Source organism: Epinephelus lanceolatus, chromosome 10 (assembly GCF_041903045.1).
Source record: "Epinephelus lanceolatus isolate andai-2023 chromosome 10, ASM4190304v1, whole genome shotgun sequence".
Taxonomy (NCBI): Eukaryota; Metazoa; Chordata; class Actinopteri; order Perciformes; family Serranidae; genus Epinephelus; species Epinephelus lanceolatus.
This window is the reverse complement of record NC_135743.1, coordinates 35,984,842-36,002,044: the sequence shown is the minus strand read 5'-3', so window position 1 is coordinate 36,002,044 and position 17,203 is coordinate 35,984,842. Positions and strand designations below refer to the sequence as shown.

At 40.8% G+C, this 17,203-nt stretch overlaps 1 protein-coding gene across 1 annotated transcript in view; it reads left to right on the top strand.

The window, feature by feature from the left end:
• Positions 1–205: 205 nt before the first annotated feature.
• Positions 206–17,203, top strand: part of nipal2 (NIPA like domain containing 2) — a 32,466-nt gene continuing 15,468 nt past the window's right edge. Inside the window, exons 1-3 of the mRNA XM_033639763.2 lie at positions 206–433; positions 11,622–11,690; positions 13,323–13,491. Of these exons, the coding sequence (XP_033495654.1) occupies positions 347–433; positions 11,622–11,690; positions 13,323–13,491 (325 nt within the window). The 5' untranslated portion in view covers positions 206–346. The remainder of the gene's footprint in view (positions 434–11,621; positions 11,691–13,322; positions 13,492–17,203) is intronic.

Here is a 17,203-nt window from a genome sequence, read left to right as displayed (position 1 = left end):
TTGATGCAGTTGAAGAGGGTTTTTTCATCAGGCAGACGACTGATACTTAGTATCTTAACTGTAATCCATCCCAAAATTAAACAATAGACACAACATTTAAAACATAAAAAACGGTCCCAGTGATGTATTTACAACTTAATTAGAAATGCAATTTTCCCGACTGCACTTGAAGTGAGCACAAACTCCTGAGCCGCCTCCCAACAATGAGCAACTTTTCCCTCTTTGCACTGAGGAGACGTGGGACGCTCGGGATGGGATGAGGTGAAAAACAGCGAACAAAAATGTGAAAAGAGTGGGAGTTGTGATTTAGAAGATTATTATTTCCTTATTAACCAATAAGGAAAACATGGCGAATTCAAGTTCTCCACAGGAGGCTTTTAATTTGACCTCTCCTCAGGCTCACCGCGCTGAGATCCTGGAAAATCCACTCCGGGTAGGTTGGTTTAAGTTTCAGACTGTTTGGTTTGTGAAGTTTATACAGAGTGCAACATAAAATAAATGTGATGTAAGATAGTTGTCTTGGGTATATTAGAATAAATGCTGATTATTTCGGAGATTGGAGAATAGAGGAATACATAATATTGATAAAACCACGAATATTGTGCATTACACCAACTTTTTCTTTTTTTTAATCACACAACTAATTTTAAGAGATTTTTCCACCTTTAGATGAGAACTTTTACAAGAAGAGGTATTAATGTATTGGTCTGTAAGTACATTTTGCCATTTAAAGATTTAAGAACTCTTAAATGCAAGAACTCTTAAATGCAAGAACTAAATGCTTCGTAAAAATATTGAAATAAAAAGTGCATAGTGCAAAAAAGTGCAAGCATTTTATTTTCCAAAATGTCTCTGAACAAGGCCAGTATTAGATCAGTTGCTTCCTTTGCTTACTGTATGTGTGATATGAATCATGCTGAACCTGTTTCAACTGTTCAGCTGCACTGCAACACTCAGAGCTGAGAGGAAGTGATAAGAGGAAAGTTTGGCCGTTTATCCTTTCTCTGACTTTCAGGAGCTTCCCTCCCTGAACTCAATTTGGAGCAGGAGGTTAGACACTAATGTCAGAGAGGAGATTAAGTTAGTCAAAAAAAAAAAATTGTAAGTCAAAATCTAACCTCAGCCTGTAAAGCTCTTTGGTTAATGAGCACTCAGTGTGGATGAGGAAGCCAGACAGTGCAGAGATCTATCGGTGTTGGCACTTGTCACAACTATTCTCTAAAGTGATCGTGATTACGTCATTGTGTTGAAAGGCCTTTTCTTTCTCTTGAACTTTTAACTTTGTGAGTGGACTCTCCTTACTCTGTGCATTAAGTTGAGTATGCGCACATGTGTTTGTGTATGGTGATATAAAGTCTCTCTCCTCCACTGTGGGTCTGGCAATGCCCTGTTATGTATGTGTCAGCCCTCTGCCCTCCTACTCTTCTGCAGACACACATTCTCCTCATGCTCATCTTCCCCTGTCAGTGTGTTTCTCTCTTTCTGCCATGTTTCCTGTTTGACATTACCAACAGGGGGCAGAGAGAAAGAGAGAGAGAGAGACAGACAGAGGAGGAATGAGAGGCGTGAGTAATGAGTAATGGCCCATGGGTGGGTTGTGAGAGAATAGATCTACTGTAAGAGTCCTGAGCAGCTGGCTAATGGTCCCAGCTACCCACCATCCCAGAGAACATCCCGACATCCAGGGGACAATATCTGCCTGTCTCACACTTTGACTGCCTCACAGAGCTGAAAATGTTTGTACTGATGGACTGAAAATGTTGATGTTCAAGTACACCAAGGTTGTCCCATTGGTTGGCTTGCCTGTTAGGAGATGAGGAGGAGTCATCCACATGTCCCCCAGAGATGACTGACTCTGGTGATGTTCGCTAATAGTTGGAACATCTCTGACACTCAGTGGTTCATAATTTCATCCATGGTATGTGCAGTGGTGAAAGGTAGATACAATGGGCCCCAGTGGATGCTATTAGGAGGGGCCCTAGTGTATGCTATTAGTTTTGAAGCACATACACACCATGAGATGTCTTTTCGCACTGCCTCTTTTATGTTTGAGAGGCATGATTGCTCGCTCAGCCTGCGGATGTGCTCAGCTTCTCAGTCTTGACAGATTTTTCTTGCCTAATCTTAATACTGTATATCATATCGTCATGTGATCAAATAGAGACTTGACATTTAACAACTCAAACATACATATTTCCCAGCAATAATCATTGCGTATCTGTATATGACAACATACCAAAAAAGAGAGAAATTATTAATTTAACTGAATTGTTTTTATAGTTTATGTAGAATAAGCATATCATTTTGTTTTGGACTGCCACAGACTAAATCATGACAGAGATGAGTTTGCACTGTTTTTAATTTAATGTGAGTAGTTTGAACCAGCGTATTACAGTTTTGTATTTTCTCGTAAGTGTTTATTTTTCTTTTGTTTTGAATTTTTGTTTTCAATTCAGTTGAGTTTTACTTAGTTTTCAGAGTTTTACTTTAGTTTCAGAGATATGCTGTGTATTTTTTTTTTATTTTAGTTAGTTTTGTTTTTACACTGTATTGTTTAAGATAGTTTTTGTTTGTCTTTATCTTAAGTCTAGTTTTTATTTTTATTTCAGTTGCTAAAATATTTTCACCCCTAGGTCAGCTTTTTAGTTTAGTTTTAGTGAACTTTACTTTGTGTATGTACAGACTTTGAACACAGGTGAGGTAGCAATTTGAATCAATTGCAAGGGCCCATTCTCTGCCCAACACATTTTTGAAGGGCCTGCTCTCTCTACAGGCCCCCCCACCCCATGGGCCCCAATGCAACCGCACCAATGGTGCTGTCTATATTCACGCCCTTAGGAATGTGATTAAGTCTAATGAGTTAAGCTTGTGCATAATTTGCTTCAGAAGCGACTGTGCTCCGTCAGACTACATTGTCAGTTTCCATGGGTGAAGGTGAAGAAGGTGGGTGATGAAACTTCACCACTGAAGAAAACATTTTCACAGAAATAACTCTGCAACAAACTTAGCTACATCACTGTACTGAGTTGATATTTCATCTTTGTGCAAGTAGTAGATATGACAGTCAGTCTGTCTGTCCATCACTTTGGTCCAGAGACAGCTGTTTTTCACAGCTATTGGTTCCATGTATTTCACCATGGATATTCAGGTTCCCCAGAGAATTAATGTGAATAACCTTGGTCACCCCCCTGATAGTACTAATTGTGCCATTTTCCATCCAAACTAAATGTCTTGTACACAAGATATATAAAAATGTAAAAGGCAATTTGCCATATAATGTTCTAGGTACTTTCTTGCTCCCAGGGCAATAAATCATTTTTATTTTAATGACCCCATTTCTCTTCTTATCCCTATTATTAGTAAGGTTATTAGAAAAGCAAATTGTGAGCATGTTGTTCATCCTGTCCTTTGTGTTTTGTATTGGATGTACATTACTTCCTGGAAAGTATCATCTGATCTTGATCGCAGTCTACTCACAGCTTTAGGTAAAACTTTAGCGAGGGATGCCCACTGGAGATTTTTGTGAGCTTGTTCTTATTGCTTAAATTTGCTGTAAGGCTAATAATTTGCATATTTTCATATAATCTGTCATTAAGACTGCCCTAATAAAGTAAGGATGCCAAGAAATATATTTCCATCCTTCTCTCTGTGCTGTTCTCTTCCTCACCCATCTTTGTCTCTGAGCTGAGCCTCTGCTTCTTCTGTACACACCACCTCTGAGCAGAAACTGACAGGCTTCATCCAGAAATCAGCCCATCCCAGGGAGGGACAGATCCCCATTGTCACTGGACACAAAGGGCCATGCTGTCTATCTGTCTGTCTCTGGGTCAGCGTCCTGGTGAGGAGGAGGAGGAGGATCAGTGCTGTCAGTCCCTCCATCAGCTTTAAGGCCCATTCAGCTTCTGTTGCTCCAGCTCTATTTTAGATTCAGGCAGGAGATTCAAACTTAGCAGCTGTATACTTTGCAGATTGTTCAAAGTTCGGTGTTGTGATCCAGTGATTACAGTTTGCTCTCTGCAAGAACACGCTTGTGAAAAATTGCTTGTCACTACAGTTGCATGCAGTATGGATGATAAATATCCTTACAAGGTTGGATGTGGGGTGCAAGATTAAGATAACAGTAAGAATATGAATTAGCTTTAAGATAAAACATGACGCCTGCAAGTTTAAAGATGTAATGTGTGCATGTCTGTTTGTATTTAGAGTCCAAAGTCCTATAATACACCTAACACTACTTTTAGGGGGTGAAAATGTGTTGGTAAAGTTTGTACCTTGAGCGTGATAAACCTTCAGAAGGAAATTACTAGAAACTCAAACAGACTTCATCTGTGACATTTATTTAATAGAATTTACATTTAAAAGATACAGCGTATCGGTGATCCCACTATATAAACAGAAAAACTGTAGTGGACGAAATTTGACACGTGTCCGTGATCGTGCCTCGATGATAAATGTGCTCATGCAGTTCCCAGTTTTTCTGCTGACTTAAGCGTATCTTGATACTGATATTCAAACTCACTTGCCCGCTGCAGTTGGACTCCTGTTTGAGTTTGTGTTATCATGAATTTTAAGTGCTGAGTAAAAGCACTCGGGGATCTTTTACTTGATCTGTTTCCTGGTTTCCTCGCAATCGGTATCAGTGTCAGGTTAAAGAATCCAATTACCTTCTCTGAATCTCACAGTAATTTTGCTGTTTCTTGTTAAGACTCTGGCGGCATGCTGCTCAGAGTCTTTGTCATTGTGCGGTGTTGTTTGCCAGTTAAGCTGTCAGTTCTTGGGTGTCAATTGTTCTCTGGTGACATTTTGTGCAATCAAATCCCACTTTGTAACAAATTAATTACATTTTGACAAAGCTAAAAGAAAGCTGGAGTATAATTAGCTTCCTCATGTGGCTGTCCTGGAGCAACCCTGCAATTACAGGAGACTTTATCAAACACACAAACCGGAGTGGTAAAGGAAAACTCCACCTTAAAACAACAGGATAACTGTTTGAATATAGATCCAGTGGTGGAAGAAGTGCTTTACCTAAGTAAAAATAGCAATACCACAATTTGAAAATACTTTGTAAGGGTATGGTCACACACATGAGCGATTGCAGGTGAGTGACCATTGCTTGCTGAGGGGTTATTTGTGCTGAATTTGGGTAGTGCTGGATTTGATGCACACAGAGAGCTAATTTGCTAGCGAGTGTTAGCTACCTTGCTAATAAATACTACGAAATATGATGTTATTGGTACATTTTCAAATTTCTTACGTCCCATGCCTGTCTCCTGACCATAGACTGTATAAAATAATGGATGTAGCTGCTGTGATGTCAACCTCTGGTTTGTGGACTCTTCTTTTAAGTGACAAGTTTGGCATTTTGGCCATCGCCATCTTTGTTTTCGAAGCCAGAAGTGAACATATTTGGATGAAAGGTTGGAGCTGTGGAGCCAGGGGTGGATCTGACTCACAGACTGCGATGCCTCACAGACAGCCTGTCACTCAAGTAGCCATTCCCTTAAATATGCATAACTTTAAGCCTTGATATGATGTAAATGGGTGCGGTCTATAAAAATTCTGCACAGTTGTCATGAATGTTGAAATTGGCTATAGAGACCAAAACCCTTTTTTCGTACCTGGCTGAAAACGGAGCCAGCCTCAAGTGGCCTTTTCAAGGAACTGCAGTTTATTGGCAAACGCAGCTCCTGAGATGCAGAACAAAAACCTGAGGACCAGAATTAGGTCGTCAGTTAACACAGACTAATACCCAGGTACAGTTCATTATACAGGGCTTTACGTAAGCCTTGTTGTATTGCAAACAAAAAGCGAAATAAAGAAGAGTGTTTTTTTTAAAGGACTAATCAATGTCTATTTCCTGACAATAACAATCCCATTTCATCCAGTGTTAATTACCTCTGACTGCCTGTAGTTGAAGGGTTGAAAAGTGTAAATAGTTGACAGTGTCTACTACGATGAGAAGGTCAATAGTTGGAAGGTTTCTTTGAAGGCAGCATTGTTGTTGTTTTTTATCCCGGCACTCATGAAGATCTTCAGGATATCACTTTCATACATAACCCAGAATCCTTGACATTAAATCTTCCAGTTATATATACCTACAATCAGGCCTGTCAAGATAATTACATCATCGACTTATTGAGGTTAGCAAATAGCCTATGATTAAGGTTGTGTCCATATATATTACAGTATTGCCTGTTGTGTTTACATGCATGCTTGTTTACATAAGGATGTCACCAACATTTTAGTCAACATGATGCCAAAATAAACAGCAAGCATTTTTAAACATTAAGCATTTCTAAGCATTTTTTCCCCAGTGCTTAAGCCAAATGAACAGAAAAAAAGCACAACTGTCCAGCAAGAGTACTGGTTTCCAGTTCATTCCCAATTTGTTATAATTCTACAAAAGTAGGTACTGCAATGTTGGGGTCAGATGCTTGTATCATGCACTGCTGGTATGAAGTGTGGATTAAGCCTGCCAACTTAATGGTTTCACCTCTCCCGTGAATGAAAAAATGAAATCCCACTCATTAAAAAATTAATGGATGGGATTTCATTTTTTCATTCCATCAGGACAACCAGCACTGACTGTTGGGTGTTATATTATTACCTCCCTATTAATATTGGTTTATAATTGTTGATCCATTGTGTAGTTGATGCTCTGGGGCTCATTTAACTACTCTATATGGGTAGTTTCAATTATAATAGTTCTATTATAAGCAGTAACACTCAAATAAATGTGCTGGAGTAAAAATGTTAATACTCCCATGAGGTACAAATACCTCAAAATAGTTTTTAAGTACAGTAAATGTACTTAGTTACTCTGAACAGTTGCACAAATGGATTGGCCCTTCTGTACAGTGGCATTTAAAAGCAGAAAAAAATGTTCAGCTCTGCAAAACATCAGTGGTGAAAACTGAAGCAGCAAACACACAAGTACAGTACAATGCAGACGGCTGTTTGTGGTGTGAAGTCTTTTGCTTTCTTTAGGTAAAGTGTGTGATGTTTGCTAAGTAAGTCATAAGCCAAAGACACTCCCAGTGTACCGGCCTCGCCTGCCTCGACTGCTTTGTTTGCTCTTCCTGTAACAGGAAAACTCTCTCTGTTTATCTTCCTTTCCCTTACACTCTCTCATGTGGATTTGTCTCCCTCGGTGGGTAGAGCATTTTAGGCTCCTGCTGACGTGCTTGGTTCCTGCTGTGACCACCCTTACTGCAAATACATGAGCTCTCTCTCCCACTAACACTAAGACAACAAACAAATAAAGAATCATTTACTGTAATTAGACTGAATTCACTTGCTGGCAAGCTTAATCTAACATGAATAAATCCAGTGAAAGGTGAGATGAATCCCTCCTCTCACTTCAAATTCCTGCGTCTCCTGTGTGAAGTCTGTGGAATAAACTATCCTCGGGCTACAGATCCACCACCTTGTACTCTTAACACACTGTTTCTCTCTCTCTCACATACACACAAACCAAATCATTCTGCCCCCTGGCCCCTCTCAGCATTAACAAGCAGCCTCCTTGTGGGCTCAGTAACTGCAAAGCAGCGGGCCTCTTACACTCTGTCCTGTAAAGCTTGACAAGGTTATTGATCTTAGTTTAGTGAACAGAGCACAGCTGGCCTGATGGATGACGCCGTCTGTCTGATCATGAATTACCACAGAGCCGTTAGTAGTCATCTCTTACACAGTACAGTCAGCCCACCTCATTCTCTCTCTGCTCGTCTCCTTTAACATTTGAGGATGGAGTCTATCATTGCACACCCACACACACAAACACAGATTCTTTACCTTGATGTGATATCAGTCCCCTAGGAATCTCATCAGCGAGCCGCCCATCTGCTCCCCATCTCCTCCTCCTAAATCCTGTTTGCCTCTGATACACTGCAAGCATCACACACATATAGATGAACACACACACACACACACACACACACACACACTGGAGTTAGAATCCTGTTTACCTCTGGTGTGGTATCATCCTTGCTGTTTCAGGTCAGTGGACTCATCAGACTTGGTGTCAAGGTGAATGTGGAGCAGAGGGTGAGGAGGAGATAGAGGCAGACTGTGAACAGAACGATAACTCTTCTTTATCGTAAACATCAGTATGGTAAGACCATGGAAGTCTTGAGTAAGTCCAAATGCTGATTTTAGTCGATCCCGTGCTGCCCACTAGTAGAAATGTGGTTATCCTGATGTGTCTCCAGTGTAAATGAAAGATTGTTTATACACTCAAAGTTTGTTACAAGTGTGCTTCACAAGATTTTTTTTTTACAATTTGCAAGTCTAAAGTAAGGAAGTACATAATGGTTCTGTAGCTGGGATGTGAGATCTTGAAGTTCAGTCTCAGACCTGTAGACACAAGTCTCTTATTTTGCCCCGGTAATAAAGCACATCTGAGGATGAGACCTTGTTACACTGCTTGTCTCATTAAAAGAAAGGTTACGAAACTGTGTTCCGTGAAGGTTTCATCATTTTGTCCGGCCTTCCTTTGTATGCTTCACTGTAGTTTCTGAGGCTGACAGAAAGAGCAGAGGGTTATGGCTGTTTTCCTTGTTCAGAGAATGGGCTTTGGTCTTTGCTTAATTACTTTAAGAGTAAGCTATAATGACAGCTCCTTTCCCCTCAGTGGTGCAAAATGATGTTTCATATTTTCACAAAGTTTGTCTAATAATGTGCTCTGACAAAGTGCTAGACGACCTCTGGATTGTGTGATAGTGATCAGCTGTTGTGTTTGGAGACCAGAGGAATTCATTTACACTCTATTCATTCTGGTAGCCTTTGACCACAGTGCTGTTATCTCATTGTCAACAATATCAGATGGACATTATTGACAATAACCCACTGCCCGTCTTATCTCATAGAATGGACCACTGAACCTGAGCATTTACTCTCTCTTCTCTTCCTGTTTTTTAATCTAGTGTTGCTGTCCTCTTTCTCATCTTTTTCTTACTATGCCTCTCATTTTGCAGCTCCTCCGCCTCCTATCCTTTGTTTTAATTCCCATCACTGTATATCCCTCCTCTCTCTTTTCTCTCTACCCTCCATCTCTCTCATAATGCTCTTTCAAGGGATAAATACTTGGATGTGCTTGGCCGCTGTTACTTCTTCTGCAGTGATTGAGTGTCTTTCTTTAGGTTTTCATCATTCCCATTCCACCCCCACTGCGCGCTTTCATTTCTTTGTAAACTTTGTCCGCCCACAGACACCGGTATGTTTATGACCTAAAATTAAATTTCCTCTTGGCAATAATTTCCCAAGCATATGGGGGAAAGTAGCCGGGCGTATTCTTGAAACACTTAAAGGGAATTGATCCTGTTTCTCCTTCCATCACTTGAAAGCCAGTAATGCACTCTTGCTGAGTGTTGGCTTCAGAAAGATATGGCCATATTGCCCAAGAATCTCATGATACAAGGCCGGTTAGGGGGGCATCATTTCTCAAGGGCTTTACATGCTTTTTAACCACGCTAGTGGAGTAGCTCTAGGGATGGCAGTGTCGCTCAGTTGGTCCTCCACTTTGGTTCAGACTGAAATATCTTTAGAGCTATTGAATGGATTGCCATAAAACTTCATACAGACATTCACATTCTCCAGAAGATGAAACCCTATTGAATTTTGAAATTCTTGACCTTTCCATATAGCACCGTGTCTTGGACCAAGCAGTCCAAGAACAAAGACCACAGGTTTTAAGTTAAAAAAGGTGGGTTTATATTCCCAAAAATCAATTTTACAAAGCAAATGACTAAAGATAACAGAATTGCAGTTATAGGGCCCGTAAAAGAGGTCAGCAAAACATAACATAAAAATAAGGTTAACAAAACTAGACGTTAACTCAACAAACAGACCTAACAGAATGAGACACTGGGGTAACATATATACTGGCTGAGCAGACAAAATTAAACACAAAGGGGAGAATTTACACAGACAATAACCAAAAACGAACACAAAGTAACCCATAATCCCCCCCATGATGTCACAGCTCTTGGTTTGTTCCATAGGCTGGCCTTCTACATAAAACCAGGCTCTGCCCTCAGCCCCATCTTTTACCTAGCTCCAACCAGAAAGTGAGCATGACTTCAGGTAACTCTAAGACAAAGAGAACAGAATTAATAACTGACGAAAGCAAATAGCAAATTGACCAAACAATGTAAAGTAAATGTGCACGCTTCATCTAGAAAACAGTGTGTTGTCAAAGTGCTAATAAATCAATTTTAACTCAACAAATTGGTTTTGTGTGTATTTTAAGTGACTGCAAATTAAAGGTAACTGAACATGTGGTAAGGGTGTCGGTGAGTATGTGAATCAGTTCAGTTTTTTGTGTGGCTGTGGGCACAGCCATCACACACCGATCACATTCCTGCAAAACTAAAGACATTTCCATCGGCCTCAGGTCTACTTGTGTTTAGTGCTAATTAGGAAATGTTAGCATGATATCATGTTATACTAAGACTGTGCGAGTATGTTGGCATGCTGGTGTTATCATTTAGCTGTGCCTAAGTAATGCCCATAGACTGTATAAAAAGAAGTGGATGTAGCTACTGGGTCTGAAAAATGAAGCCAGTGCAGAAGTGCCTTAAAGTTACTAGGTCACTGTTATGAAAATAGTATTTTTTTGTCATATTTGTTGAAACTGTCAGTAGTCCATACAACAAATTATCTGTGAAAAAAATAATGTTTCCTTTGGCTCCTACTAGGGCTGTTAATGGCATTTGCAATAATCCACCAATCCTGAGCGAAAATAACCAATCATCGGCACATCGGCCTTCTTCTGTGAAAGTGAAAGTTAAAGCAACTGACTTTTTATCAGTCTTTTTCTGTTTCCCTGTATTTGCAGTGTATGCTACTGACAGCGCAGGGTGTGCACGTGCAGTGATCGACGTGCCTTAGAGACCCCTTCTGCCTCTGATTGGTTGTTTTCATTCAGGTCTGTTAATCATGTAAGAGGTGTAGCAATGGCTATCCTCCCCAGGTCCACCCTCTCATTCCAGTATGGTCACCTCTGGCCAAAATGCCTAATTCAAGGCTTCAGAATAGTAGTCCACAAACAAATGGGCGGCATCATGGTGAATCTGTCCACTTCTTTTATACAGTCTGGTACAGCCACACAGAGCCACTAGCATGGCTGTCGCCTTGTTGATATGCTGCAATGACACTTCAGCCTTGTCCACATCACCAGCTTCTACCAACAATGCATGTAACATTGAGTTCAATTCCCAAAACCTTGCATTTGTGTGGTGACCAGGGTGTTTATGCATCTAAAGGTGTATATCAACCTTGAGGGTAAGGGAGTGTTTGTGTTTTTGCACATGTGGGTTAAATGTCTGTATTTGTGTCTGTTGCTTTTGCCTGCATGTGAGTGTGTGAGAGTTTAAACTTTAATATGATGAAATCCTAGAAGCCTCTGTTCTGTTCCACAGGAGTACGCTCACACACGCACACACACACACTAGTGCCTTTGAACAGAACACCAATGGAACAACGGTCTCTGTAGTTGTCATGGAAATGACAGATGTGACAGCTGGAGGAAAGACTTGCAGGGAGTATTATGGGGTGTTTGGAGTTGTTGTGTGACAAGTGGAGCGTCACCTAATCTTGTGCCTGTTTACTGTTTGTTCCCATAGACGTATCTCCTGGGAATCATAATCTCCATATGTGGGAATGTCCTCATCAGCATTTCACTCAACATACAGGTAGGAAGTGCTGGAGCCCAGCTGTACAGCAGACACTGCACGCAGCACACTGCCTTTCTCTTGACAGACACTGACAGTGTGATCTGCTGCCATGTTCACAGTGGGGCGTTGTGCAGCAGATAGCAGAAACGACTTTGTATTTTATGCCAATAAAGCTTATTTGAGTTAGAATTAAAAGAAGGGAATGTTTAAACATCAGAAATCAATTCAATTTTAATACTGTGACTAGCAACACAATCGTCCAGTCAAGTAATCAAACAGCAAGTTTTCAACACTTTGTGTCTGGACTTAATTATATTACTAATTATACTCCCTGATGCCTTGTCAACACTAATTCAAGTGAAACTTAAGCAGTAGTTTTTTTACAGGGTCTAAAAATCAACTTTATTCACGGCCTGCCACTGTGGCAGGCAAGTTGTTTTTTTTGACTGACATTTTATCTGCCACTTTTGAAATGTAAAGCGCTAAATGAAGGGATAACACTATGATGTCATTTAATGGAAAGAATGGTGCCTTTAATTGTTTTTTTTATATGTACAAAAAAGTAATACATGCATGGTTGATTTCAGTATTCACATTCTGCCGTGGATTTCGGGAGCCCTATTTTTTGGGGGGTGGGGGAGAAATGTACACATGCATATACTTGAATGCACCCACCTACGTGCAGAATTATACTATCAATACATTTCAATTCATACAGAGAATATTCAGCCCAAGAAACTGAGAAATGATTCTCTGTACATTTACTACCACTTGACAACTTCACTGCAAATTTCTCCTTTACTCAAATCGCCAACGGCTGTCTGCTATCATCCGCTGTCTCTCTTTCCCACTCGACCACACACTCCCTACGCCCTGAGCTATCCCTTCAGACGAAATTTAAACACGCGGTGGTGAAGTTGGTTACAATCAGTGAACTTCAACTGTCAGTCAAAACAAATAAGATTCCACAGCGCTGCTTTTATATAGCAGTTGCGAGCGACTTTTAAATGTGTAGCTCTATTCAGTCATATGCTTAACCTTCTGTTGTGCACTTTTACTGAGGCTTTAGAAGCTGAAGTTACATTTTTTTTATCTGTTTTAAACAATTGCTTTTTTCCCACTGTGTCATTAAGATAATAACAATGTAATGTCTGTTGCTTAATTACACTCTGATTAGCAGATGCAAAACTCTATTGATGCATGTGTAGAAACCGGGTGTTTGTAGCAACAGATGTGTAAAACAGATTGAGAGGGCGTGTCCACTTAAACTAAATGTGATAAAGTGCTGTAAAGGGCTGATAACCATTGTTTATTAAGCAATGTAAGCTTGCAAAGAAAGCATTGTTAATGATTATGAGGTATAGATATGCGTTTGCCTTGTACAGCTTCCCACCTCATTGGTTAGCTTAATTAGTGTCATGCCTCTTCTGGGATGAAATGCTAATCAGCAGAGGGTGTTATGGTGTGTTCAGAGGTATGTGACAGCCTCTGTAATGCTGTTTTATTCCATAAATTACACCTTGTTTTTCAAGTGTTATATATTTGGCTGTGTAAGGTATATATGTGAGTTTGTCTTGTGCAGCTCTTCAGTTATTGGATCTGCTTAATCTTACTGACGCCTCTGGCTCCTGTTCCCTCTCTTCCTGACAGAAATATGCCCACGTCCGTCAGTCTCAGCGGGGCTCCAAGCCTTACTACACCTCTGCGATGTGGTGGTGTGGTGTGGTTCTCATGGGCATCGGCGAGCTCGGGAACTTTGCTGCCTACGGCTTTGCCCCAGCATCGCTCATAGCCCCGCTAGGTTGTGTGTCTGTCATAGGTAAGGGTGACCTTTTTTCCCTCTCATACATTATCCATGCATGAAGGCAGGAGGAAAGGTTGCTTCCTCTGGGAACAACAGCAAGCGTTGCCATGTGAAGTCTGCTCTTTTTTTTCCGATCTTGACATAAACAGTCCTCTTTATACCAAGTGCTTATATAATGTGCTGAAAGTCTGACAGGTTTTACTTTTGGGTTTGACATCTGAAAAAAAATCTCTGAGTTGCACTGTGAATACACATTGGGAGGTATATTGCAATTACTGATACACATTTCCAAAATGCCCATATGAAGTCAGAGTGACATAATTTTTTATAGATATGGTCACTCCAAAAAAGATCAGAGGCATTGTTGCAGTTTCAAACTTTTAGTTTTACTTTAAACCCTTTGTCAGTGACAGATGGACATGTCAACAATCCATCAACAATCCATCTCAGTGGTAATGAAAGGTTTTTCTTCTTTAGCCTCTGTACTGTGACGTATTTCCCAGTGAAACAGAATGTTTGATCGGTGTTCAGTTACAAGGGGGATTTAAATCAAACTTTTGCATTTGATTGAACTGCTTAAAGTAGGCGGGCTTAAATGTAAGTGCATTACAGAGCTACAGCAGACTGCCGGCTACACACTCCAGAGGGAAAAATGAATGAATGAATTAGACCTCACCTATGTTTTGGAAATGAAAACAAAGGTTTGAAAGTTAGCTAACTTAATAACAGCTTGGTGCGCCTAAAAATTGCAGATTGATTGATGGGTAAATGTTGTGATGTTATTGGTTGAAATTGGTTGGTACCAAGCCGCAACTTCGAGGGCTGAAAACTGAAGCCAACACTAAGTCCCAAACCTGCAGTTCTTTGAGTGGCCACTTAAGGCTGGATCCAGAAGCCAGTCAAAAGACCCCCATGTTAAAATGTCTGACTTTATAGCAGGAATAAACATGTTTACAGCCTGGTACAAAAACAGTTTTAGTCTCTATGGTGAATTTCCTTCTTCATGACAACTGTACGGGGGTTACATTTTTATAACTCACCTGTTTACATTTTATTGACGCTTAAAGTTATGCATGTTTTAGGGCAGGCCACTTTGAGTGACAGACAGTCTGCTAATAGTGTCCTTGGCTTCTCGGTCAGATCCATACATTGCTCCTCCACAGCTCCAGCCTCTTGCTTAAATATGGTCACCTCTGGCTCCAAAAAAAAAAAAGATGGCAATGGCTTAAATGCTGAACTTGAGTCTTCAAAATGGGAGTCCACAAACCAATGGGTGAAGTCATGGTAGCTACATCAATTATTTATACAGTCTATGGTTGGCACTAGCTCACATGAGCAAACTTTAGATTTTGTTTTACAGGAACAAGAACAGTTCGGATATTGATGTAGGACAATGAAGAAATTGATTTTCTTTTTCTGCATATATTGCATAATAGGTACACTGAATGTTCAGGAATGTGATCTCAAAGGGTTAAACGGGCATTTTTCATTTCATGTCAACTTTAAAATGTTAAACTTTTCAGCAATTTACAAATGTAGGAAAGCAAAGATTACAGGAACATGTTAAGAAATAAATATTTTCTTCTTTTCTGTCTTGTTAATCATCTCCTGGTCCCACATATTTAACACACAACCTCCTGGAAGAGTCCCTACCCCCAGGGTGGAAACCAGTGGATGGACACTATACAAAAACACAGATATAATTGACTGAAATAAATACTGGGACATCTTACATTTTTAGATGTGCTTATCAGTAGATATATAAGCTTTCCCTGAGCAGTGGGCTAAAAGCTTCTACAGAGCTGAAGGTGTTTGCATGATGGTGAAAACATTAGGTATTGACAACCAAAAATTGAAAGTGCAGCATTAATGCCTCTGTCCTTTATGCTGACCCTCTGCTCTTAGATGTTTTAAAAATCAGTGCATGTCCTGGTTTATAGATTCGGCCAAAACAAATCTTAACAGCACCTTGTTCAAATAACAGGACATAAAAATGAACTACATTAATGGAAGCTCTGTATCCACAGGAGTAGTGCTATTTCCATGCTGCTTATCACGACTCCACATCTACCTGTGCTGTTGAGGCTGATAGGCTTCACCTCATTCAGCGCAGTCTCTCAGACACAGACGCTTGCTTTTAAAAAGAAGCTTCCAACTGTTGCTGTACAGCCTCACACAGCAGTCCAGTGTGTAGGTGCGTGTTTGTTTTTCCCATTTCTTAGTTTATATCGAGCACTGGACCCAAAACCCTTCAAATTTTATGGGTGATTCAGGAAGTCCAATTACTTCTGACATTATAAATCCAACGGCCCAGTCCAGAAATGATCATTTTTACAGCCCACAGTGTGAACTAAAGCTGTCACAAACTAAGCCGGATTCATTAGCCAATCAAAACAAAGCCTGCCTGGTTGCTACAGCGAGCAGCTGCTCAGTGCAAACACTCTAAACACAGGTTAAATATTGAACAGGTTCACTTCTTACCTCCCGCCACCAATCACTCACCGCGCTGGAGGTGGTGGTGAGTCATGGATATAAATGACAGCTATTACCCCGACGCTTCAAACGATTTTCCTAGAGTCACGCCTCACAAGTGGATGAATGGTTTGAATAAAGCACTGAACGAAACCACAAATCGCATTAAGAAGGCTGCACCTCTTGTTCATTGTAGTTCTGCACAGTGATGTATTTGCTTCAAAGAGCAGTACCCTCTCAGTGCTGTCAGTGTGTGTAAAGCTGACATGAGGACTGTCTTTAAACCTACAGGTATTAACAATTACTCTGCTCATTTCCATTTTACTATGAATATTATCCCTATAAAAACCACAAATTGCTAGACACTAGTGTTGCATTGAAGTGTGCATGAATAATATGCAGCTGAAGTGTGTCTTGAAGGAGTGCCTTGAAGAATTAATGAAGCCAGAGATGAAGAGGTTAAAGGAGAGGAAAGGAGAGGGAGATGTCTGCAGCTGTGACACGGCCTGTCCTCCTCAGAACTAACAAGTAGAGCTGAGGGGAAAATGCGCAGGTTGCTGTCTGCCATCGTGACTCCATTCTCACCTTGCGCTGACTCACACTGTACGCAAATGAGCAAACGCACACACAAATGCGTGCATAACCGTAGTGGTGTGTAAAAACACCAAGGTCTAGTGGATTTTTTTTTTTTTTCGACCAGAGATGCTTCTTCGGCTAACACACACACACACACACCCCTCCTGCGGTGCTGTAGTTCATGTTTTCCAAGAGCTGTGTGAAGGCTCAGAGGGTGGGGGGACAGACAGCGGGAGGCCTTGGGTGAGTAAACAAGAGGGAGGAAAGTGGTTGGGTGGGTAGAGGAGAGGAGTGAGGAGGTTGGGTGCTGAGAGGAGGAGATGGTGAGGTGATAGAAAGGAAAGGGAATGGAGAGAATAAGGAAATAAGACAACAGGCAAAAGCAGAGGAGGGAAGGGATGGGATCGGGAGAGTTGATGATGTTGCTGTCACCCGCCTGTCCCTGCTTGTCACACTGGCACACTAACGCTCCATGGAGAGCAATTACTACTGTCTCCATCCACAGAGCCAAACAGTCTCTATTTGGAATGACAGCATCATCCCAGATGCTGTTGTATGGAGAAGAGCATCAGCGCACACCGTCAGATGCCATGTCATCACATGCAAAAGAGGAGGGAGGCCGGCATGGTGTAAATAAACAGAAACCTGATTCACACACTGCATCAGCATTGCTCGCAGA